The 24,849-nt window shown below is 38.5% G+C and overlaps 1 protein-coding gene across 5 annotated transcripts in view; it reads left to right on the top strand.

Moving 5' to 3' along the window:
* The window catches only part of TMEM39A (transmembrane protein 39A), a 30,856-nt gene extending 7,063 nt beyond the window's left edge, over positions 1-23,793 (top strand). The window contains exons 1-8 of one of the 5 annotated variants that reach the window (XM_045088420.1): positions 1,421-1,529; positions 2,514-2,557; positions 7,427-7,510; positions 12,366-12,520; positions 16,956-17,304; positions 18,089-18,276; positions 20,205-20,325; positions 23,309-23,793. In XM_045088420.1, coding sequence (XP_044944355.1) covers positions 7,472-7,510; positions 12,366-12,520; positions 16,956-17,304; positions 18,089-18,276; positions 20,205-20,325; positions 23,309-23,542 — 1,086 coding nt within the window. In that variant the 5' untranslated portion in view covers positions 1,421-1,529; positions 2,514-2,557; positions 7,427-7,471 and the 3' untranslated portion in view covers positions 23,543-23,793. Of the gene's footprint in view, positions 1-1,306; positions 1,530-2,513; positions 2,558-7,426; positions 7,511-12,365; positions 12,521-16,955; positions 17,305-18,088; positions 18,277-19,139; positions 20,326-23,308 lie in introns of those variants that run through there. The other 4 variants (XR_006609101.1, XM_045088417.1, XM_045088419.1 and 1 more) reach the window with 4 other exon arrangements.
* The last annotated feature ends 1,056 nt before the right edge of the window (positions 23,794-24,849 follow it).

The raw sequence follows: 24,849 nt of genomic DNA, 5'->3' as shown, positions 1-24,849 counted from the left end.
CTGTCTTCTCAACATAAAGGTATATTTGTGAATTGAACTAGGAAAAGTATAGTCTCTGTCCTTAAGATTATGATCTGATAAAAAATAGATATATACAAGGAATTTTGTGACAGTAATAAAAAGTTTAATAATAAAGGCATAATTTAGGTATAGTGGGGGCACAGGAGTAAGGTGAATTGGTTTGGATTGATTCAGTAAGCTTCATGAAGGATATGCTTGATCATTTAAAAAGTCTTAATGGATTTCATTAGTAAATTTGTAAGTGAGGGGTTAAGGAAGGTGGTTTTGAGTGGTATTGCTGGGAAAAGTCATAGCATGTAGAAAACAATAGCATATATATTCACAGATAGCAAATAGCATGGATATTCTATAAATTGTATATGGAGGGGTGGCAAGAGATGGGACTAATCTGTTAAACAGAGAGCCTCATAGGACATACTAAAAATTTGGATGTTATCCTGGTGGCGCTAGAGAGTTATTTAAGGGTTTTAGGCAAGACAATAGCACTATTAGTTTCACTTTAGATCTCTGAAGGCAGTTTGGAGAATTTGATGGAGTTAATTTTAGGGAGATTACTTCAGTAGTTTAGGTGGAAAATGGTAACTACTTGAACTAAGGCAGTGGTTTTAGAGAGGAAGGTGCACTGTGGAAGAAGCTTTACAAAGTGGAATATTTAAGGTCTAGCGAGTCATTGGATATGAAGAGGCAGAGGAAAGTTCTAATAATGACTCCCAGGTTTCGGATTTTGGTGGCTACTGAGTGGGCCATGAACTAGCGTCAGGATTATAGGAGGAGGAACACAGCAGTGTCCAGTGGACACCTTGATAACATGGATCTGAAACTCAGATTTTAGTTTTCAGCCTGTTAAAGATAATGGAAGCTGTGTCCACATCTTTGATCACTGAGAGAATGTGTGTAGAGGGAGAAGACAAGAGCAGGAGTTCCTAGGATACAGTCTTGAGGGAAGGCCATTACTTAAGTGTTAAGTGGAGAAAGAAGCAGGGCCCTTTATGCTCTATAACACTGAAAGATTATCACCATTTGAGGGGCGCCTGGGTGGCTCAGTGGTTTGGGCTGCTGCCTTCAGCTCAGGTCATGATCTCAGGGTCCTGGGATCAAGCCCCGCATCGGGCTCTCTGCTCCGCAGGAAGCCTGCTTCCCTTTCTCTCTCTCTCTCTCTCTCTCTCTCTCTGCCTGCCTCTCTGCCTACTTGTGATCTCTGTCTGTCAAATAAATAAATAAATAAAATCTTTAAAAAAAAAAAAAAGATTATCACCATTTGAGTTAACAATAGTTTCTCTTTCAGGAATGGTAGTGCTATTGGCCTTCCGGTCCCACCTATCACAGCCTTAATCACCCCTGGTCCTGTTCGTCATTGCCAAATTCCTGATTTGCCTGTGGATGGAAGCCTGCTCTTTGAATTTCTCTTTTTCATCTACCTGCTGGTTGCTCTGTTTATTCAATACATCAATATCTATAAAACAGTGTGGTGGTATCCTTATAATCATCCTGCTTCTTGTACTTCACTGGTAAGTCTTACTAGGCCTTTAACTTCTGTATGTTACTTAACCAGGAAACTAGTTGGAAAGCCTGTGGGTACAAATTACTTTTGTTAATAATTTTTCTTCTAAAAAAAAGTTTTTCAGTTAAACCATGGATTACTTTCAGAACTGTAATCTCATAAGATTATTAAAATATAAATATCTGGAAAGGTAAAATATAAATGAAAATGCAGAAAACCTTTAAATAATTTATCATATTATCACGAGTTTTGATGTTTAGCTTTCTTTGCACTATATTAAATTTGTTGGACTTAAGGTGCTAATATGACTAAATTCCAGGAAATATACCCTTTTAATGGCTATCTTAGGATAATGGTTGCTTCTATAACAAATAAACCCAGAATTGTATGATGTACCAGACACATAATAGTCTGAGATAGTTGTTTTTGTTTGCCGGAGTAGCACGCTTCCATGTGGTCAATCAGGGGACCCAGTCTGATGGAGACTGCTGTCTTCTAGTATGTGGCCTCCAAGTTGACTGTGGCCCACTTCATTCGGCTAGAAAGGGGCAAGAGCATAGGGAAGTATAAAGGAGAGTTTCTTTTTTTTTTTTAAAGATTTTATTTATTTATTTGACAGAGAGAGATCACAAGTAGGCAGAGAGGCAGGCAGAGAGAGAGAGAGAGGGAAGCAGGCTCCCTGCTGTGCAGAGAGCCCGATGCGGGACTCGATCCCAGGACCCTGAGATCATGATCTGAGCCGAAGGCAGTGGCTTAACCCACGGAGCCACCCAGGCGCCCCTAAAGGAGAGTTTCTTATGGCCAGGCTCACACATGTTCACTCTTAACTACAGGGAGACTGGAGACTGTAATTCTTTCATATGATTTATTGTTACTATGAATAAGATTGGGCTCTGTTACAAAAATAAAATTGAGACAAGGACTAGATGTCTTTGCTGAAATACATCAAAATATATTGTAGGTTTCTTCTACCCTCTTTCCATTTATTTAGGAGAGCTGAGATAGTCTTGATGCAGAGACGTTCTCCATAGATGGGTATGTAAAATAACGAGTAAGAGCACTCTGGGTACTTTGTAGGTGGATGGTTGGCAGTGGCAGATTTGGATGGAAATACGCTCTAGGAAATTGAAGACTGTTGTGCTGGGTAGTTTGTATGTGTGTTTGGGGCTTATCAATGATTAGAAAACGTCCTTGGCCTGATGAACATAGGAATCAAATGTGGGCCAAAATCTTCAAAATAATATGGGAAAGGAATAAGCATTAAAAAAAAAAAAGTACTCATATTACTTGGTTGTTTCTGGAAATAACTATTAAGTATTTTCTTTCCATATTGACGATGTACCTACTTAACACCAAGTAAAGAGAATTTTGGTTTCTTTATTTAAGAATTCTAATGATTGGGTGCAGCTTGCTGTCTTGAGCTCACCTGCTCTCATATATCAAGAGTGTACTTTAAAATTTAACAAACTTTCCCTCTTGTGTTACTCAAAAAAAAAAAAAAACTGTAATGATTCAATGTCGTATTGTGTGTTTTGGTTTTTTTTTTTAAAGATTTTATTTATTTATTTGACAGACAGATCACAAGTAGGCAGAAAGGCAGGCAGAGAGAGAGAGGAGGAAGCAGGCTCCCTGCTGAGCTGGGATCTTGACCTGAGCCGAAGGCAGAGGCTTTAACCCACTGAGGCACCCAGGCACCCCATTGTTTGTGTTTCTTTTTTTTTAATGGTCTTTTTTTCCTGGATTATTAATTTATGAGTGTAGGAACTGTATTTCATCTATTCTTCTGGTGTTGTAAAATGAGGAGGCTGGATTAGATGATTTTTAAGGCTTCTTCCAGTCATGTAGCTCTATACGTAAATTTCTCACTATCTTAACAATGGCATTGGCAAAACATTAAAGTAATCGCTTTTTTTTGCAAGTATTATCTCATTTACTCCTTCTTTTAAAACAGGTAGGTACAAAAAAAACACAAACTAACCAGAAGACTGGTATTACTGTCCCATCTTATAAATTAGAATATGAGACCTAGAGATCACAAAACTTATTCAAAATCACATAGTGACAAAGTGAGTATTGTCACTCCCTGCAATGCTGTATTTCCTATTACTTATTCTGTGTTTAGTCCATAAGTACTTTTCGGTAGGTCATTATTTAGTTTTCACTTCGACATTCCATGGAAACCTCAGTTTTTGAATTTTCAGGCTAATCAAAGAGCTCTTCTGTCAGTCAACCATTTCTGACAAGAGTTCTTTTAAAAGTCCCCTACAAATGTTGCCTTGCAAGGGGGCCGGTGCTCCTGTCATAATCAGGAAGCTGCTGCTAGAGCTGCCAAGTCCAAAATTAATGCTTCCTTTCCTCTGACTCATACCACCAAACATGGGTGCCTTTTACCCTGCCCCTCTCCCCATTTCACTCAGTTCTGAATTCAGGCTTTATGTAACGCTCAAGGTTGGCAGAAACTAAGTCAAATCTAGAACTTGAGTTGCAAGAAAGTCTGGAGATGAAGTTTTTCATTTTCTGGTCTGTGCAATAGCAGAAGGCACACTTGAAGCAGGTTATCCTGTAGACTGGCTCACTTATCTGCTACATACGGTCCTAGCTCACACAGACCTTAGCGTTTAATTGTGAAACTAAGAGTAACATCTGTGAAATAGCAAATATGATAAGATTTTAGCCCATCAGTCTGAAAGGGGTCTGAATCAGTAAGCTGTTCAAAGATTAATGGACCGCCAGAGACCTAGTTACTTCCTGTCACTGAAGGTATTCAAACATGGGAGATGGCTATGTACCTGGGATGCTCTAGAAGGGACTTAGATCTAAACTAGTGGTCTAAATTTTGTTCATTATGTATGTCTGACTCAGAAATTGATCAGATTTATATATTGGGTTTTTCTTTTTCCATTTCAAGATCTTAATAATTATCAAAAAGAAAATGTGGACCCCCGAATACGTAAAGTATCATTATAGCCATCAGGCAGTTAACTGAATGAGTCTTAACCCTAAGAAACATAAAAGCTACAAGTAGTATATTAAATTATTCAGAATATCAGAACTGGAGGGTGATTAATCAAATATTCTGGTTTATAGAGTTAATCATAAGCAGATTACCAGTTTTCAGTGATGGAGCACAGAACAAAATTTACTTAACAATTAAGATACATTAGGCGCTTAAATCTTTTGATAAAAAATGTCTCAGATGGACTGGTGATACATAAATAAGACCCTCAAACATTAGGTATGAAGTAGGGGGGTCTAGTGAATTTGCTTGCATTATTTTGGAGGAGTGAGGTGAACCAGAAGTCTCAAAGCTTAAAAGGGGATAAATATTAGAATCCAAAACACTTAGAGAAAGAGAAAAGGAAGTGATCCGAGGTAAGCCTTTCTCTTGATATTCTGGCTACTCTACCTTTAAAATGTATCCCAGATCGGGCCACTCCCATAGCCCTTTCTGCTGACCCTGTTCAGTCCATCTTCATTTCTTACTTGCATTAAAAGCAGTAGCCTCCTAACCGATCTTGCCCTGCTACAGTATATTCTCCACACAGCAATCACTGTGATTGTTTTAAAATAGAACCTGGCACTCTTTGCATAGAACACTTCCATGACTTCTCATTAGGAAAAAATATGAACTTAATCTTTTGTTATTCATTACATCATTTCAGCCGTCTTACTGATTTTCAGACACACCAGGCATATGTCTTCCTGTCTTAGGGCCTTTGTGATTCCTTTTCCCTCTGCCTGGGGCTCTCTGCGTTCAGATCTTGTCATGGGTGTTACTTTTTCTGCCATCAGCCCAAATGCCACAATCTAGAGATGTCCTCCATAACCAACAATTTAAACTGGCTCTGCAACTCCCTTTCCAGTTATTATTCATCACTCTCGTATTTCTTGCCAGTAGTTGTTACTAGGTAAAATGCTTTTGCTTGTCAGCTTGTTTGTCGTTGACTTTACACTTAAATTTATTAAAGATACGGCTTTAGTTGTTGTAACAGGACGGCTAAAACAGAGTAGAACCTTATTTCCTGATTTTTTTTTTGACCTTATTTCCTGATTAGATAAAAACCAGTCATGTGATATGCCAGCGTGGCAACTCTTTGTTTCCATTGCTCTGCCACTCTCGACATGCTTCTTCCAAACCATGGTCCGAGATAGCTGTACCAACTCTTGTCAGCACATCTGGCCAGCAGGAAGGAGGAAAGGAGAAAAATAGCTCCTTCCTTTAAGGGCATGACTTGGAAGTTGTATATATCCTTTCCCCTCACATCCCTTAGCTACAAGTAGTTTTGCAAGGGAGGCAAGGAAATGAAGCTCTAGTTAGCAAGGAGTCAGTGTCCAGTTAAATTCTACTATGATGGCAGAAAAGACAAATAGAAATCCTTGCCATCCCCTTTCCCTTTCACACCACAGTAAAAAATAAGATCCAGGAGAGCAGGAAGCTTGTGTGTCATTCTTTAGCACTGTATCCTCAGTATCAAGAAGAGTACTTTGCACACATTGTGGGTGCCCCCTACTTACTTACTGAATGAATTGAGAAGTTCAGCTTTTGAGTCTGGAAGGAGGACTCTGGAAACCTAAAGAACTTTTGACCAGCAAAATGAAAATACATCCCCATTCTGTTTGTTGCTAATGTGCTTATTATTGTGCTTATTATTTATATACGCTTAGAGCTAGAGTTCTGATTACCGATAGATGCTGATTGAACTTAGAAGGAACCATATGCAGCATCTAGGTAATGCTATCATTTCTTAGGAAGAAAAGATCAAATAGAAGACACGTTTTTGTTGTGTTTTTTTTCTAAGATTATATTTATTTATTTTTGTGAGAGAGCACAAGCACACAAGCTGTGGGGAGGGGCGGAGGGAGAAGCAAACTCCCCCTGAGCAGGGAGCCTGATCCCAGGACCCTGGGATCATGACCTGAGCAGAAGGCAAACGTTTAACCAACTGAGCCACCAAGGCACCCAACACATTTTTTTAAATCAAGTTAAGAAAGACTAAATTGAAGGTAATTGACATGTCAGCCCGTAGGGAGTTTAGGTTAGTAGATACCCAGTTAGATTAACATAAGCTTGCATAGAGATACCAAAAATAGGAACTCCTGAACGCTGGGAGTCCCATCTGTCCATTTTATTTGACACTCATTATAAATATGGCATTTTAAATAAATTACTTTTTCTTTTTAAAGATTTTTATTTATTTAAGAGAGAGCCCAAGCAGGGGGTGGAGAGAGGGAGAAGCAGGCTCCCTGATGAGCGGAGAGCCTGACCCAGGGCTCAATCCCGGTACCCAGGGATCATGATCTGAGCCGAAGGCAGCCACTTAACTGACTGAGCCACCCAGGGACCCCTTAAATTTTTTTCTTTTTTTTTTTTTTAATATTTTATTTATTTATTTGACACAGAGAGAGAGAGAGAGATCACAAGTGGGCAGATAGTCAGGCAGAGAGAGGGGGGAGGCAGGCTTCCCTCAGAGCAGAGAGCGTGATATGGGGCTCAATCCCAGGACCCCGAGATCATGACCTGGGCCGAAGGCAGAGGCTTAACCCACTGAGCCACCCAGGTGCCCTAACCCTTAAATTATTCTTGCCATAATTCTTCAGGCTATCACTCTTTAACCCAAAGCTGTAGTCTTCCTTTCAACACTATAAACTTTCAAAAAAGAGGGGAGTATATTCCAGATAATTTAAAATAGTATTTGAAAAATTAAAGCAATCTTTGGTGAAAGGAGAAGTAAAATTAGGTAGAAAGTAGAAGGTAGGTAGTCTCTCTAAGATCTCTCAGATTCTTGTGGTCTATACATACAAGGTGATGTAAGGAAGCTCTTCTGAGGGGCAAACCTTTTGATGTAGTAGTTCCAGCTAGATATCCATATTTCTTTCTGATGCAGTGATTTGTTTCTTTTACAGAATTTTCATCTCATTGATTACCACCTGGCAGCATTCATCACAGTGATGCTTGCAAGGAGGCTGGTGTGGGCCCTCATCTCAGAGGTAACAGCTTATTCACTATAATTTATCACTTGTAGCTAGAGGTTAGTTACTAGAATGGATTCAAGCTGAGTATGTCAAGTGCCCAAAAATAATTTGAAAATAATTACAAATAATTTCTTTACTTCCACATGAGCTATGCTAGTTTTTTTGTTTTTGTTTTTTTTTAAAGATTGTATTTATTTATTAGAGCACGATTTGGGGAGAGGGGCCAAGGGAGAAAGACAAGCAGACTTTCCACTGAGCAATCCCAGTACCCTGAAATCATGACCGAGCCAAAGTCAGATGCTTAACCAACTGAGCCAGTGGCCCCATGTGCTAGTTCTTTTTAAAAGATTTTCCAACAATATATTTAAAACTCATTGTGCTAGAATTCAAGAAAAATGTTAGAAATCTCGTTTGATAGGAGCTTATTTCTAGATTCCATGTTCTTCTGTATAACTTTTCTAATTTTATTACTTACAGTAAAAATAGAAGGTATTTTACGTAACTTGATATGAAGAGTTATATATAAGTGAACAGTTGCATCTAAAACTTTGTTTCAGGTAATTACTTGATATTATATACCATTTGTGGAGTTTCTAGAAAGAGACATTTGTTTGAGTTTATTAAAACTTGGGAGTTTTAAAATGAAATCAAATTTGTACAAGACTAATCTTGAAGATTAGAATCAGTGGGCAGTAGAGGAAAGACTTGGGCCATTAATACAATCTTTTTTAAAATTAAATGTTGACAGAACTGGCCTTTGGTAAGATTCTTTAATATATTTGTAAACTCCATTGGAGAAGGTAAATGTGTTCTCTTAGGATTTTATTATCTTATGTCCTATAAATTATTATAAAAACAAAAACAAAAATGTTAACTTAGCTAGAGTATCTAACAATTTTAATCTTGGAGTTTATAATTCAGTGTATAATTTTAAATTAATAGTTACTATAATCACGAATAACTGAGAGCCAACTTTTTTTCCTTCTAAAACATGCATGAAAGTATTTGTGTCTGTAAGCCCTAATTTTTAGGAACCTTATTTCTTGTGAGCACAGAGTAATTGCATGTATTAAGTCATAATCTGAGAGCCATTTGAAGTTAACTGAAAAACACTGGTAGTTGAATTACCTGTTTTTCACAAAGGGAAAGGCTGTCTAAAATTTTTTCTCCTCGGAGACACCTGGGTGGCTTAGTCAGTTAAGTGTGTGCCTTCTGTAAAGATCATAATCCCAGGGTCCTCGGATGAAGTCCCGCAAGGGGCTCCTTGCTCAGTGTGGAACATGCTTCTCCCTCTGCCTCCTGTTCCCCCTGGTTGTGCTCTCTCTCAACAAATAAATAAATAAAATCTTAAAAAAAAAACAAAACTTTTCTCCCAAGTTTGCTATATTTAGGTCATGAAAATAGGTGCTTACTTTGGATATATTACATTGTGTTCTTTTTTTAGAGGAACTCAGTGGAGTTTTATGCTTTTGTATGTGAAAACGGGCAGCATTTTTTTCTTTATCTTTGAATTACTTAGAAATGGTACTTGTATATGCCAAATTAGTATGTCCAGCTAATGTGTAAATCCTTTATAACTGCGGTTTCTACCTTGGTGATCCAAAGATTATAACTTTATGTACCCTACCCTGTTGCTTTCTTTCGCTAATGGCTTAATAGTAGTTTAACAGTTTTTGCATGACCTTAGTTGGAGAGTAATTAGCTGTTTTCTAAAGAAACCTGTAATTCTTGGGTGCCTGGGTGGCTCGGTTGGTTAAACGTCTGCCTTCGGCTCTGGTCATAATCCTGGAGCCCTGGGATCGAGTCCCACATCAGGCTCCCTGCTTGGCAGGGATCTGCCTCTCCTGCTGAGCACTCTCTCTCATTCTCTCTTTCTCTCTTTCAAATGAATAAAAGAAAAAAAAAAAACTTTAAGAAAAAGAAACCTGTAATTCTTACTGAGAACAAAATACTTAAGCTAAATTTAAACAGACTTCTGGTCAATGACTGAAGTCTCTGTACCTTAAAGTCCATGAGAAGAACGTTTAAATAATTATGGGGTATCTATATTATGGAACAGCATGAAGCCATTAAAAAGATGAAATTGTACTGACCACTAAAATATTAAGTAAAAAAAAAAAAATATATATATATACATATATGTGTGTATATATAAAACAATGTTTAAAATAAGGTGGGTAGAAGGAATAAGATACATTTGTTTATATATGAATAAATTATCTCTAGAAGGACATACAAACTAATAACAAGCTGCCTAGTTATGGCTGGGAACAGGACCAGAAGGTGGGAAATTTAGTACAAACACTATTATACATTTTTTATTTTGAGCATTTGTGACTATATTACCTATTTAGAAGTTAAAAATAGCTGTATAGTGATTCTTTTCTAAAAAAAGCTAAATTAGATGGTAAGACCCATCATAAATCATCTTTCCTTCCTTTCATTAAAAAATTTGTCTTTTGGGGTTTTTTGGGGGGAAGGGGCTTATATATCATAGAAAGGATCCTTACCCTGAGAAAGACCAATCATTTTTAAGGAGAAGCTGGAGGTAATTAATAAAAATGCTGAATACTATTCCAGGAGGAATACCTCCAACTATATAAGACTGTTTATTCACCACCAGGCCATTTCTAGTTCTTGACTTGCTCCACAAGACCAGAAAGTTACTCAGCTATTCTTGCAACCTGAGGCAACTCCTATTTTATTTTATTTTATTTTATTTTTAAAGATTTTATTTATTTATTTGAGAGAGAGAGCACACAAGCGGGGACGAAAGGGAGAAGCATCACAGGGAGCCAGATGCAGGACTCAATCGCAGGACCCTGGGACCATGACCTGAGCCAAAGGCAAGATGCTCAACAGACTGAGCCACTCAGGCATCCTTGCAACTTCCTTTTTAAAAAACTTGTTCTAAGTAGGAAGGTAGTACATTTTATTTAAATTAATTAATTAATTAATTAAAGAAAAACCCTAAAATATAAAGCAGGAAAAATTTTAAATTACAACTTCATTATTGAAAGGGCCATATTTTGGTATATTTGATATATAAATATTTATTTAAATATAAACCATACTTTAACATTACTATTAGGATTATTTTTCTACTCCTTACCTGGCTCATTTTTGCTTATTCTTTAATCCCAGCTAAAATACCACTTCCTCAGAAAGGCTTCCCTAGATTGGGATCTTTTATTACTTGCTTTCCCTTACAGCCTGCTTTTTTCCTGTAGCACTTACCACAATTGTAAAAATAATTATTTGTGTAAATATAAGTTTAATATTTGTTTTGTTATTTGGGCAGCCTCATAAAGACAGAGTTCTTAGTTACTACTATGTCCCTAGGACCTGATATAGTATCTGCCGTACATAGCATGCATAATGGTTAAGAGCTTGGGCTCTGAAACAAGACAAAAGTGACAAATACATCCAGGCTCTGCTACTGTGGTGACACTGGGCAGAACAGCCTTTTTATTTTGAAAATGGAGGCCGTGAGGACACCTGGGTGGCTCAGTCGGTTAAGCGTATGCCTTCAGCTCAGGTCGTGATCCCAGGGGCCTGGGATTGAGTCCTGCATCAGGCTCCCTGCTCAGTAGAGAGCCTGCCTGCTTCTCCTTTTTACTCCGCCACTCCTCCTACTGTGCACAGTCTGTCAAATAAATAAATAAAATCTCTTAAAAAAGGAAAGAAAATGGAGGCGATAGAGTAATTCCAAGCCACTTAAATGCCTTCCTTAGGCTTTGACAGGTAAGGTACATTGGCATGAGGTATATATCAGGGGAGTGATAAACAATTATTTGCCATACTGTTACTGAGAACAATTTGAACCTTCTCTATGGTGTTAATTCAACTGCTTCTTTGCATTTATAAATAACTATATAAGTGCATATATATTATATATGCTATGTAGTATATTGAGTAAATTAAGAAATGAATAGATGAAGGACCTGAAAAGTTCCTTATCCCCTCCCATTGCTATTGACCCTACATAATTTTTTCCCCTTTCTACGTTCTGACGCTGCTGTTTTGAGGTTGTAGGAATCTGCCATTTTCCCCTGTATTTTGCTCATTCTCTTCCTAGTTCATTCTGAAAGGAAATAACATTGCAGAGCTTCATGTTTAGACAAGTATGCTTTCTTACTATATTTAATCTGTCTTTAAAATGTGGGATTAAGGAAAAATATTTGAATAGCTGTCATACAAAGTAGTGGAAGTGATTGTCCATTATTTCCATGTTTGCAAAAGTCAAAAGAGAAGCTTTTATTTATATAGGGATTTGTCAGAGAAGATCTGATTATTTTTTGAAGGTTCAGTAATTCATTAAATATTAATTCAGCAAATAGATTGGGGGGAGGATTCCAAGGAAAATGGGACATTGTTGCTACTATTGAGGTTATTATAGTTCAGTCCAAAGTCAGATAAATTAATGGTTCAATACCTTTACAAAAAAATTACCTGGTGGATTATTAAAATATAGGTTCCATGACTTAACAGTTTTGTTCCTTGTATCTCGTAAGGGAAGGCAGTAGGCATTTTTAGATTCAGTAAGCAGCCCAAGTAATTTTGATGAATGTGGTCCATGGGTCATACTTTGAAACCCCAGTGTAAATAAATTAGACAATGTCATAAGAACTTAAGCGAGGTCTGTATGAGACACTGGGAATACAAAGAGGAACCAACAAACTGCCTGGAAGAGTCTGAATCTTTAAAAATAAGGAAGATAAGTGGGATGGGGCAGTTTTTTTCTTCTTTCCTCCCCCCCTTCCCTTTTATTTGAAGGGGGCAGATTTCCACTAAATCTAATTCCTTGAATCGCATTGCTTTTGAATAAGGCCATTTAAAAATGTTCCTTTTGGTGCTTCCAAACTTTCAGGCCACTAAGGCGGGTGCAGCATCTATGATTCACTACATGGTTCTGATATCAGCTCGCTTGGTGCTACTCACTTTATGTGGATGGGTACTTTGTTGGACCCTCGTCAATCTCTTCCGGAGCCACTCAGTCCTCAATCTCCTTTTCCTTGGCTACCCGTGAGTACTCCAGTTTTACCATTTTACCTGTAAGTTTTTAAAGAAATTATTTGGGTCAAGCAAACAATACTACAAAAGTGAGGAAGATGAAATTCATAGAAGCCAAAAAAAAAAAGCTCAGAAAATTAGAAAAAATCAGTGGGTAGGAGGGTGACTTGTAATTTATTTTCTACGCTAGGCTCTACAGTTGGGGCAGCAGGGGTAACTCAGGACTGTCCCAGGAAAACTGGAGAAGTATGGTTATTCTACCAATGGTGAATATCTTAAATGGCTCTCTTCATCAAATGAAGTGCCCAAGTGCTGCCTACATTGGCAGTGCATAGTTGTATCTTATTATACACATGGGCTTTTAAACTCTTCTGCATAGTTTAACTTGTATACTTTGGGCTAATACTTTCTTCATTGGATGTTAGTAGGTAGCTACCATTTATTGCTGTTATATGCTAGGTGCTGGGCTAGGTGTTTATAAACGTCACCTCATGAAATCATCCCCATAACCCAGGAGGCTGTGTATTTAGTCTGACATAACAGTTCCAAAGTACTAGTAGCTTTAAAAATTAGAAGTTTATTTCTTTCTTCTGTAAAGTATGTGTGTAAATCATCTTGGAGAGCTGTGGCAGCTAGCTTCCATGGTCTTGGGACCCAGGCTCCTGCTATCTTTTTTGGTCCACTCCTCTGTAGCAGTATAGAGTATAAGGGAAGGCAGAAATTTGTCTTTAGCAGAACAGCTGTACCTCAACTAAAAATTCTGTTGCAGTGGAAGAGCAGGAGAACAGTGGCTCTTGGCAGACAGTTAGCAGGCTTCGCCACAGGTAAAGAGAGATTAAGAGATTAAAAATCTTTCCTGTGGTCAGATAATTAGAAAGACTTGGGTCTTTGTGATTCTGGAGTTCTTGTTTGCACCATTCCGCTTTAATCAGTAGTTCTCAAAGTGTGGTTCCCAGAAGTGCAACATCAGCATCACCTGGAATCTTTTTGGAAATAGAAATTCTCAGAATCCACCCCAAATCTACTGGAACAGAAACTCCAGAAGTAGGACCTAGCAATTTGTCTTTTAACAGGCCTTCCATATGATTTTGATGCTTTCTCAAGTTTTGAGAATCATTGCTTTGTGTAAGCATGGGTTTTAAGTAGTTACATGGCCTAAAGTCAAGGCATAATGGGCAGGGATGGCAGGAAGAGTCTTTCTATTGGTTGTCCTATGGTAGGTCTAATTATACTGTTTGCTTATTTATTTTTGCAATTATATTGTTTAATTATTTAAGGTGATCATCAATTCAGTTCATTTGTATTACCCTTTTCCCTACAAAATGAACTCTATATTATAAACATCATTTTCCATGATTCATATTTATTATAAGGTATATATTTTACATCAGTTGTCTCTGTATTTCTAGATTAATATTTCAGTTTCTTTAACTTCAGGTGATTTCATTGTTCTGTTTCTGAACAACAGCTGGTTGAATCAGGTTTAACTATATTTGACTTGAAAGGCTAAATATGGACATATCAAGGAATATTTTGGCCAGGTTTAAAAGGATTACCATGTCAAAATGACTAGCCAACTTTTTCATTTCAGTTGAGGAATGTAAAGAAGCTTACTTATTTTTTAAGGCTCTCCACACCCCTGTAAAACAATGAAATAAGCATGTAATTTAAACAGATTTTATATTTAAATATATTTGCCTTCTTCACTTTTTAAAGTTGTATAATCTTTTATCTAACTTAAATTTTAAAAATAAGTGTAAGAAGTTTTACTAGACAATGGCAGTAACTACATCTTTATTTTCTTATTTATTCATAGGTTAAAAAAGTGACTCTTTACTGCTTTTGTTTTTGTTTTTGTTTTTTAAACTTGATTCTCAGCTAGCTTCTCACTTTAGGGTAGGTTAGTCCAATGACTAATTTTGTAGCTCTTATATTATCTTAAATCTATACATTGCTTTCTGTAACCTCTGCTGTTACATTCTAAACTTCCATCTGGTCTTCTGGTAATCCATTCTTGCCTTCTTCCTTTCCATTTTTTTTTTCTTAAATATTTTATTTATTTTATAAGTAGGCAGAGAGGCACACACAGAGAGAGAGAGAGAGAGAGAGAGAGAGAGAGAGGAGGAAGCAGGCTCTCTGCTGAGCAGAGAGAGAGAGAGAGAGAGGAGGAAGCAGGCTCTCTGCTGAGCAGAGAGCCCGATGCGGGACTAGATCCCAGGACCTTGAGATCATGACCTGAGTCGAAGGCAGAGGCTTTAACCCACCCAGGCGCCCCTCCATTTTTTATTACAGCTGTAATGCTTTTCAGAATGGAAGTTGAATTATGTCACTAACCCTCTTTAAAATTCTTTAATGAATCATTTCCTTTATTCCCCTTTACCTTATGGAGCCTCCAAAGTCTAAGCCTTTGATGCTGCCCTTCTAGTTTCTCTCATTCTACACTGTATCAGTTAATCCATTGCTATATAATGCTATAACAAACAGCTACAAACCCGTGGTAGCATTCCACAATATTTATTTATTGTACATATGTTGGAGTCAGCTGGAAGTCAAGCAGCTCCCCTGGTCTTAGCTGAGTTCACTCACACTTGAAATTGATCAAATGGCATGAAAGCAAGCCCCAGAGTGCAAGCCCGTTTCAGGCTTCTGATCACATCATGCTTGCTGACATTCCATGGGCCAGAACAGGTTGCATTGTTGAGCCATCGTAGGGCTAGGGCAGGGTCACTTCACACACAGAATGAGGGCTGTGCATTAAGACTATAGGAAGGGTTAAGAAATGGGGCCATTGTTGCAACTGCCACACACCCTAGCCTCTCGTGTCACCTCTACATGTGCAGCTTGTGTTTCAGCAATATTGACAGGTTTCTCTGGCCTTCACGGTTTTGCACATGTGTGAGTTCTGCCTGTTGCTTCTTCATTTACTCCTTCCCACACTACTACTCCAGCACAAATTCACAGTGGATTGCGGAGCTGCTAGCCATCCTCCCTTAGTCATAACAAGCTTGCTTTCTTCCTCCGTAGAAAACTATGAATAGGTGAATTTGTTAATTTTTTTTTTTTAAGATTTTATTTATTTAGTCAGAGAGAGAGAGCGAGAGTGAGCACAGGCAGACAGAGTGGCAGGCAGAGTCAGAGGGAGAAGCAGGCTCCCCACGGAGCAAGGAGCCCGATGTGGGACTCGATCCCAGGACGCTGGGATCATGACCTGAGCCGAAGGCAGCTGCTCAACCAACTGAGCCACCCAGGCGTCCCTGTTAATATTTTTTATAAAATATATAACTATATAGGGAATCTTTTATTTGCTGTTTTTCATATCTGAATTTATGCCAGTGAAATGACCATTTTATTTATAATACATAAGTCACAATGTGGACATTACTTAATGAGGACTGGGGAAAGTATTTTAAAAAGTTTTAAGGAACCAAGGTTGAAATAACTATAAGAAGTTATGAAAAGTCTCAAAAATATTAAGTCCTTTGACCAACTTAGTCTACTTGTAGAAATTTATTTATTATACATCTAGAATTTTTTTTCATTAATCCATCAGATATTTTTTAAGAGTGTTGTATATTTCAGCCACAATTCTAGACATCAGGGATATTGCAGTGAATTAAGCAGACCCAAATCTCTGGTACACAGAACTTAGATTATAGTAAGGGGAAGATAGACCAAATAAACAAACAAACAAGCAAAAAAACCACCCAAATTAAAAACCTGAAAAATATGTAAAACACATGTAGGGGTAAGATCTCTGAAGAAAAATAACCAGGCAGGGGGAACTTAGGAGTGCCTGTAGGATTGGGGTGGGTAATGTAGCGGGGAGGCAGGGGGAGCCCCTCACTAAGAAGGGGAAATTGGAAGTGAAGGGCATACCATTTGAAAATTACCAGATACACACAAAGATCATGTAGGATTATATCCCTACATTCATATTTATGGTAATGCAAAGTAGGAAACCACCTAAGTTTCCAACAAGAGAGAAGTGGATAAATTAGAGTGCATCTGTATGAGAATTATAGTATCTTTAAAAATTGTTATAGAAAAAATATGTAATGATATGAAAAAATGCTCAAAATAGATACCTATATATAAACACACTCAAAGTTATAAAACAGTTTATACTGTATGTGACTAAACATAGAAGTATGAACTCTGTGCACCCAGTTGTAAAAATTATAAAAGTCTTCATTTTTTGGTATTTTCTGTTTTGTCATTGTGATTTCTGTAGTCTTCTATTGTTCTACTGTATAGTAGAATGTATATTGCCTTTGTGGGAAGAAATTCAAGAACTTCCCTGATGATGAATTTACTGTCAACAGAGTCCCTGTTCTGTTACGTTCATCCTTGTGAATCATGACTGTTTTACTAACATAGTTATGTTAGATCTAGATTTGATCATAGGTGGCATCTGTGGTCTTATTTTCATATTTACCGTCTTCTGCAGGTTTGGTGTTTATGTTCCTCTCTGCTGTTTCCACCAAGATAGTAGAGCTCATCTTCTTCTCACAGACTATAACTACATGGTTCAGCATCAGGCGGTAGAAGAAAGTGCCTCAACTGTGGGTGGCTTGGCCAAATCCAAAGACTTCCTCTCCTTATTGCTGGAGTCTCTGAAAGAACAGTTTAATAATGCCACGCCCATCCCCACGCACAGCTGCCCCCTCTCTCCAGACCTCATTCGCAATGAAGTGGAATGTCTGAAAGCGGATTTCAACCACAGAATCAAGGAAGTTCTTTTCAACTCCCTCTTCAGTGCCTACTATGTTGCATTTCTCCCCCTGTGTTTTGTGAAGGTAAGTGGTTTCTTGTATGTGCTTCCTCGACTTGTGTGTGAATGACATAAACTGGGTATTTCTTATTTAATCCCCCTTTTCTCTGTCTCCCCTTTGGCAGCCTGGATGGTGGAGTTCGGCTGCATCTGGAGTGCACTAATACCGCTCCTGGTTGGCGGATAGGTATTTCCATATATGTGATGCACCCGTGGTGGTCCCCTCTTTTTTTTTCTTTCTTTTTTAAAGTTTTTTTTTTTTTTTCCAGTTTCTGGGGAAAATAAAGTTTGTGTTTATTCTAGAATCAGTATGTATAGTAGCCTAAGAGGATTGAGGTTTTAATACAATTCAGCCTACTCTAGTTGATCTTAACATGGTTAATCAGGAGTTTCCTTGGATTTAATCTAACCTTTATCTAAATTTCAATTTACTTCAGTGGAAAAGAAAAATGGTCTGGATGTCACTTGCGCCCAAAATCTTTTGGGACATTTTAGTGCCCTTTCTTCACCCATTGAGAAGCACATCTGCAGCTGGAGTGGTCATTTACAGAGGGCACTCACCTCTTCTAGAAAGGAAGCACTTAAAATATAATTGCCTCTCCCTCCCATCCCTAATTCATACAGCCAGAAAGTCAGGTTGCAGGATTTTGGAGGACTCTGCTCTTGAACTTTCTGCACGGACAGCAGGACAACCATTGCATGTGTGACTCAGTGTGGCGTTTGCCTGCAGGGCGTACGTACGCGCAGCCGTCCCTCCCTTCTTGCTGAACAGGGCGCGGATCATTTCTCCCTCTTCTGATCTCTTCCAGAGTACCCAGTACTATGACATGCGCTGGTCATGTGAGCACCTCATTATGGTGTGGATCAATGCTTTTGTCATGCTCACCACACAACTGTTGCCGTCTAAATACTGTGATTTGCTACATAAATCAGCCGCTCACCTGGGCAAGTGGCAGAAGCTTGAACATGGGTCCTACAGCAATGCTCCACAGCACATGTGAGTAGCCTAGAGGGTAAAACCATATAACACCTTCTACATGCTGCTGATCATGTTTATTTGCTTTGTATGTCATTCTTGTTCTTGGCTTTGAACATTTGATTTTTAGTTTTTTGTCTACATGGAAGCTTGTCATCACTCTAAACTGAACACAGAAGACATTAACCCATTCCCACCACCATCCCCAGTCCCTCCTTAAATGCCTCCTACCTTTCAGCTGCCCAGTCACCCTGGAGTGTGAATTTGTTTCCCAAGCTGTAATAATGGAGTTTTCTTTCAGTTTTAACCCTTTGCCCAAATTCACAGAGTCATGATATATTTTTAATTCTCTTTGGAAGACTGTAAGATTCATCTTCTCCTAATTGCCACAGCTAAATAGTTGCTAGCTAATCCTCTCACACTCAGGCAGCTAGAATTTGCTTCTCTCATCTCTTCTTTCTAATAAATGCAAATTTGTTCTAATAATTTTCCTTGCTTGCATTTCTTATTATCTTTTTTCTTAAACATGCTAATGAATGTTTCCCTGCTTTTCCCATATTTAAATGAAAGCTGTCCCTGATTGAGTTCATTCTGAGTGTTCCTCTCATCGTGTCCCCTTATCAGTCATTTCTCTGCATGGGCCCTGTGATCCCAAATGGTTAACTTTAGAACCTTTTTGTTCCTCTCACTCTTTCCCTTCACCATACCTTCCTTTCAGACCTGGACCATCTTCATCTTCCTCCCTTTTATAATTGGAACATTTCACAAATTTCATCACCTAGAAATTCTTTCCTAATGAAGTGGGACAGATTGAGGGGACTTTCTTTTCCCCTCTCCCCCCTCAGAGTCCTCCCTTCAATTATCTGCCTTGATGTCTGATACAGATTAGCACAGGCCTTCAAGCCCAGGAACTGAAAGAGATTGGGCCAGGCTGAAAAGAAACCCGACTGTGGGCAAAGGACAAATTTCAATAAAAATTGAAAATACAATCCACAGTACTAGTACTGTACATCTTCAGGCTCCTGATGGCACATGGCCATGAGGTGTATCATCACTTTAATGCTGGTAAGTGTGAGCAAGGCCGACGGAACATTTTCTGAACTGGGAAAACTTCAGGGTGCTAGACTTTTTTCTTTTTTTTTTTTGTTTTTGTTTTTGTTTTTTTGTTTGTTTAACATATCTAAAATGTTGTCCCAGTTCTTACCCTAGGAAACTAACCTTTCCAAAATCAGGAAGAGATGAATTAACTTAGATTTTTTTAAAAACTTAACTTGAAGATCCCCATCCCTGCCCCAACTCCATTACATTGGTGCTGGAAACAATGAAGCTTCTTCCGTAACTTCTTTTTCCTAGAGAAACTTCTATAAAAATAAACCAGGAAAGCGGTAAAAAGTAAAATCTGTGTGTCAGTACCTTGTGTGTCTCTCTTCTGTATAGCTTCACGCATATAGGAGGCATTTGAAATATGTGACAGACTGATTTTCTATAGCTTTTTGGGATTAATTCTGCAGTAATATCATGCTGATTTGACAATATGTTCATTTGTCCATTACTTTCACTACAGTCTACTTTCTGTTCTTGTTTATTCTCTCTAGCATTTCCATCAATAGATTTTGCTCACTTGGGGTTGAGATGACAGTCCATCTGATTACACTTGGTTTTCTGGCTCATAGTTGCCTTACACATTAATTTCTGCTCAATCTCCTTAGCCTCATAAGTCCTTTGACACAGAGTTCATTGTATCACTTTGCAGCCTCTCTACTGTACAGCAATGAAGTTATGATAACAAAGCCTTCCTGACTCTTTCCTGTTTGTGCAGTGTATCCTCAGAATTCAGGCAGATGAAGCCTTGCATACTTAATTCCTTCTTAGAAATGTAGTGGGCCTTGCCATACTCTGTCTTATTTGTAATTGCCAACATGCTGACATTGCATTTCTTTCTCCCTTAGTTGGTCAGAAAATACAATATGGCCTCAAGGGGTGCTGGTGCGACACAGCAGATGCTTGTATAGAGCCATGGGGCCTTACAACGTGGCAGTGCCTTCAGATGTATCCCATGCCCGCTTTTATGCAAGTACCACTTATTTCTTTTCAAACATAAACTTAGTGGTAAGTGTCAGGAGGCCACTATGTGTGTAAGCACCTAGCACAGTGTGTAGCACATGGTAATTACTATCACTCTAATACTGGCCCTAGTCTTTTGAAAATGTGGGTTTTTTTTGGTTTGTTGTTTGGTTTTTTGTTTGTTTGTTTGTTTTAAGATTTTATGTATTTATTTGAGAGAGAGAGAGCAAAAGAGCACAAGCAGGGGGAGCGGGAGAGGAAGAGGGAGAAGCAGGCTCCCCGCAGAGCAGGGAGCCCGATGTAGGACTCAATCCCAGGAACCTGGGATCATGACCTGAGCTGAAGACAGACACTTAACCATCTGAGCCACCCAGGCACCCTGGAAATGTGTTCTGAAAAGCAGTTTGAAGATCAATACCATTGTCCCAACTGCAACAGCTTCAAGTCATATTGGGATTTGTTGTGTCTAATATTACCTGGATGGAACAAGTAGGCAGTTATTTAAGACTTCCCTTTTTCATCTTACAATTTTTATTTGTAATAGTTTGGTTTATCCTTATGTTGTGTTTATGTGTCCTTAAGTGATATTTAATATAGTAATAATGTAATGAGTTTGGGTGTTTGGGTTTTTTGTTTTGTTTTGTTTTGTCTTTGTATTTGTCCCATGTATTACCTCCTTAAAGTACCTTGACTTCTCTTTTGAAAGGAAGACAAATGCCATGATCTCTGGCCTTTTACCTTTTCCTGGATTAAAAGGAGAAAGGAGGAAGCAGTAGACATCCATTAAACCCAGCTTCTATCCCATTTGAATGTATGCCTTGGATTATGTCTATTGCTCTTTCAGTTTTCCTGGAAATTCTGACACTAGAGGCAGGAGTATTTATTTATCTGGGAAAGGCTAGCTAGCTGATCAGTGGCAGTGGGGAAAAGACGGTGCATGCAGGGGACTGTTCATTGTGCGGTGCATTGCCTTTGAATAGAGATTATAGTCTAAAAAAGAATTGGAAATCTTTTTTTGAGATACTTGAATCTCATTCTCCCTCCCTCCCAGTTCCTTGTGAGGGTACACAGGCTTTCTGGTTCTGCAGGTGTTTATTGCTAAGGGCCTTTCACTCAAATACTAGGAACTTCACTTTGGGGCTGGATGCTTGTAAATACAGTTGGGCCGGGGCTGGGGGCCGGGGGAGGCAGTTGGTAGCAGAGGACAAGGTGGGGCTGTGAGGAGCATGGGGCAAGTACAAGGCCCTTGAATGAGGAATCTAGGGAGGAGCAGACTCAAGTCACAACCACAGAAGGATTTGGTTTCTACATAGATTAGTTAATTCAGTCAGCTTTATTCCATAGGCCATTAATGACTTCTTTTGGCCGTAGTAAAAGAAACCTATAATAAGATATTCTTCTGGAGTTTTCTGCTTGGAAAATAAGTATTTTTCTTGCTAGTATGTTGGATAGCTGAAGAGTCAGGTGAAATCCAAAGAATAAGGATTAAGGAAATTAATTTATTATTGATTTTGCATGACCAAACAGGTAAATCAGTGCTTCTCAAAGTGGTCCTTGGGCCACTTACATATAAATCACCTGGCTTACTCTTTAATTCAGGGTCCCAACCCCAGACTTCTGAATCAGAATGTCTGAAGGATTCCAGGAATTTGCAGCATTTACCTATCTGGAAATGATTCTTAGGCATACTGAAGTTTTGAGAACACTCATTTAAAATGTGCCGACTGCCTATAGCTATTAGAAGTTAAAACCCTTCCTCACCTTTCTACTCATTCAGTTTGTAGCTTACTGGCACATTTAATTTTAATTGTTAATAGGTTAAACATTTTCTTCCTCTCAGAGAAAGACCTGAAGAACCTGGCTACCTTTCAGAGCTGTCATGATGGTTTGGCTTTATTCTCACATTTGAACTTTGAGGTCCAAATTAGTTTATTTAGATCTGATATAGTACCGTTGCCACAGTTTGCAATTTATTGCCTCTATCTTTCTATTCATAATATGTTTTTATTAGTAAACCAGGATTTAACCTCTTAGAGTGAAGAATTTGGTGGAATGAAAACAGTGAGCAGCCCTGTTTTTAGCCAGACTCTAATTCTGACTAATTTTTCCTTCCTTCCTCATTGTCCTGTCTGTGCACCCTACTTCTCAATATCCAGAAAAAAACCCAGCAGAAATATATGGTGTAGAGGATTTTAGTCAGTAATGATGGTAGGTAAATGGTTTAAGGGAAAATTAAGAAATATTGTTTTGATACTTCAGCTTATAAGACTTCCCCTCCCCTCAGACTTGTCTAGTGTTTATGTCTTAGACCAGCACACAAACTAACAATGATTTTTACTTTTTAAAATCATTCATTTTAAATGGCTTTAAGTACCTATATAATTATCTTCAGTTTTTGCCTCTTGACTTGCAAAATCTAAAATATTTCCTAGTCAGTCCTTTATCTAGCCCTTGTCTTAGATAAATGTGCTTTTGATTATCTCAAATAAAATATATACCCAAGATAAGATAGAATTTAAGAAAAATGTTTAGAGGCAGTTCTTTTAGGTGTGATCCTTTTTCCTATCTCAGGACATTTTTTTTTTTAAAGATTTTATTTGTTTATTTGACAGACAGAGATCACAAGTAGGCAGAGAGAGAGAGGAGGAAGCAGGCTCCCTGCTGAGCAGAGAGCCCGATGCGGGGCTTGATCCCAGGACCCTGGGATCATGACCTGAGCCGAAGGCAGAGGCTTTAACCCACTGAGCCACCCAGGCGCCCCTCTCAGGACATTTTGAAATAAAATTTATTTCATTATTCATTGAGCAAAAAGGAAAAGGTTTGGGTCTCTACAGCAAGAAATAGCCTGATTGATGTTCAGTAAGCAGATCTATATGTTATGGCACATAGGAACCTCTAAATACGAAATTATTTTAGGAGAAAAATGTGAGAATAACTGTAGTCTTTACTTTTTAATGAAATAATATTTTGCCTTTCATCTTCCTTACAGTTCCTATTTCATCGTCCATTAAGGCTGTTAAATCTGCTTATCCTTATTGAGGGCAGTGTCGTCTTCTACCAGCTCTATTCCTTGCTGCGGTCGGAGAAGTGGAACCACACACTTTCCATGGCTCTCATCCTCTTCTGCAACTACTATGTTTTATTTAAACTTCTCCGGGACAGAATAGTATTAGGCAGGGCATACTCCTACCCACTCAACAGTTATGAACTCAAGGCAAACTAAGCTGCCTCTCAACAATGAGGGAGAACTCAGATAAAAATATTTTCATACGTTCTATTTTTTTCTTGCGATTTTTATAAATATTTAAGATATTTTATATTTTGTATACTATTATGTTTTGAAAGGTGGGAAGGGTAAGGGATATTAAATGTATCCACAAACAAGGTGATGTGATCTTTCATGTGTTAGTACATTTGAATAATAACACAGGATGAGAGGTGTGCCTCTCCAGTAAAGAGATTGATTTGTTCGTATGGCTCTGGAATAACTCATTCATTTACAACATCTCCTGTATCACTTTACACCGTACCTTCGGTATGTCTATTTTTCCAGTCCTCTCAATATCTTTAGTCCTCAGTTGGCCTTCCTGCTACAGAAACGGAGATCAGTGGAGTTGCCTGACAGCACCTATTCTCTTTCTCTCTGGCTGGCTAACAGTATTGGAATACTTGGGGCAAAGCGTGGCTTATGGTCCTGGCTGGGACTCTCTCTTTTGCATCATGGGAGGAAAACTCAGCATTTAGTTCTGCCCAATGACATTCAAAAGTACTTACGAATAAGGTGCTATCCTGAAACTCAGCGGATATTGCTGTTATTTTCCCTGTTCTTTCACTTCTTTCGCCTCTTAAGATTTTTCTTTAATTATTAGCTGTTTGAAATGATAATTTTTAAGGCAAAGTCTTTAGAGTGCTTGCACCCAGGAAGAAGGTGTATGGCTGGACCAGTGGGAGAAGATGAGTGCAAATGCCATGTGGGCTGGAGTGTGGGCAGGCTGAAGATCCCTGCCGCCTAGAAGAATGGGCCAGTCCTCAGCTAAACAATCTTGGATACAGTCTGAGCAGCAGCCCACCTACAACGGCATGTTCGGAGTTATAAGCAGAAGTGAAATAGAAGAAGTTACCTCTTTGTCCCCCGATAATTTGATCTGTGCTTAAAATGTGTGTTTTTAGTTTCAAATTCCAGAACCTCTGTGTTTGTGAGCATTAACCCTTGCCAGTCCATGTCCGTATTCTCGAGAGGTGATCTTAGTCAATTGATGTCACTAGTCATCTAAACTTCTGAGGCCTTGTCTTGAGAGCCTGAAATATATTCTCATAGGTTTTCTGTGCTTGGTTTGGCTTTTTTACACTGTGAACTTTTTGGTGAGAAACAGTATGACTTATAAAGTAAAAAGACCAATCATGTAATTTCATAAACTGGCTCTGAAAACAATTCTTACAGAAGTGTTCCCAGCAGGTTTTCAGCAAGGCAGCACGATGAGGGCTAGGGTATATATACAGCTACCCAAGGTGGCTTCTGTGTTTAAATTA

Source organism: Mustela putorius, unplaced genomic scaffold (assembly GCF_011764305.1).
Source record: "Mustela putorius furo isolate JIRA1106 unplaced genomic scaffold, ASM1176430v1.1 tig00003834_pilon_pilon_pilon, whole genome shotgun sequence".
NCBI classification, from domain to species: Eukaryota; Metazoa; Chordata; class Mammalia; order Carnivora; family Mustelidae; genus Mustela; species Mustela putorius.
This window is presented reverse-complemented; position numbering and strand designations above follow the sequence as displayed.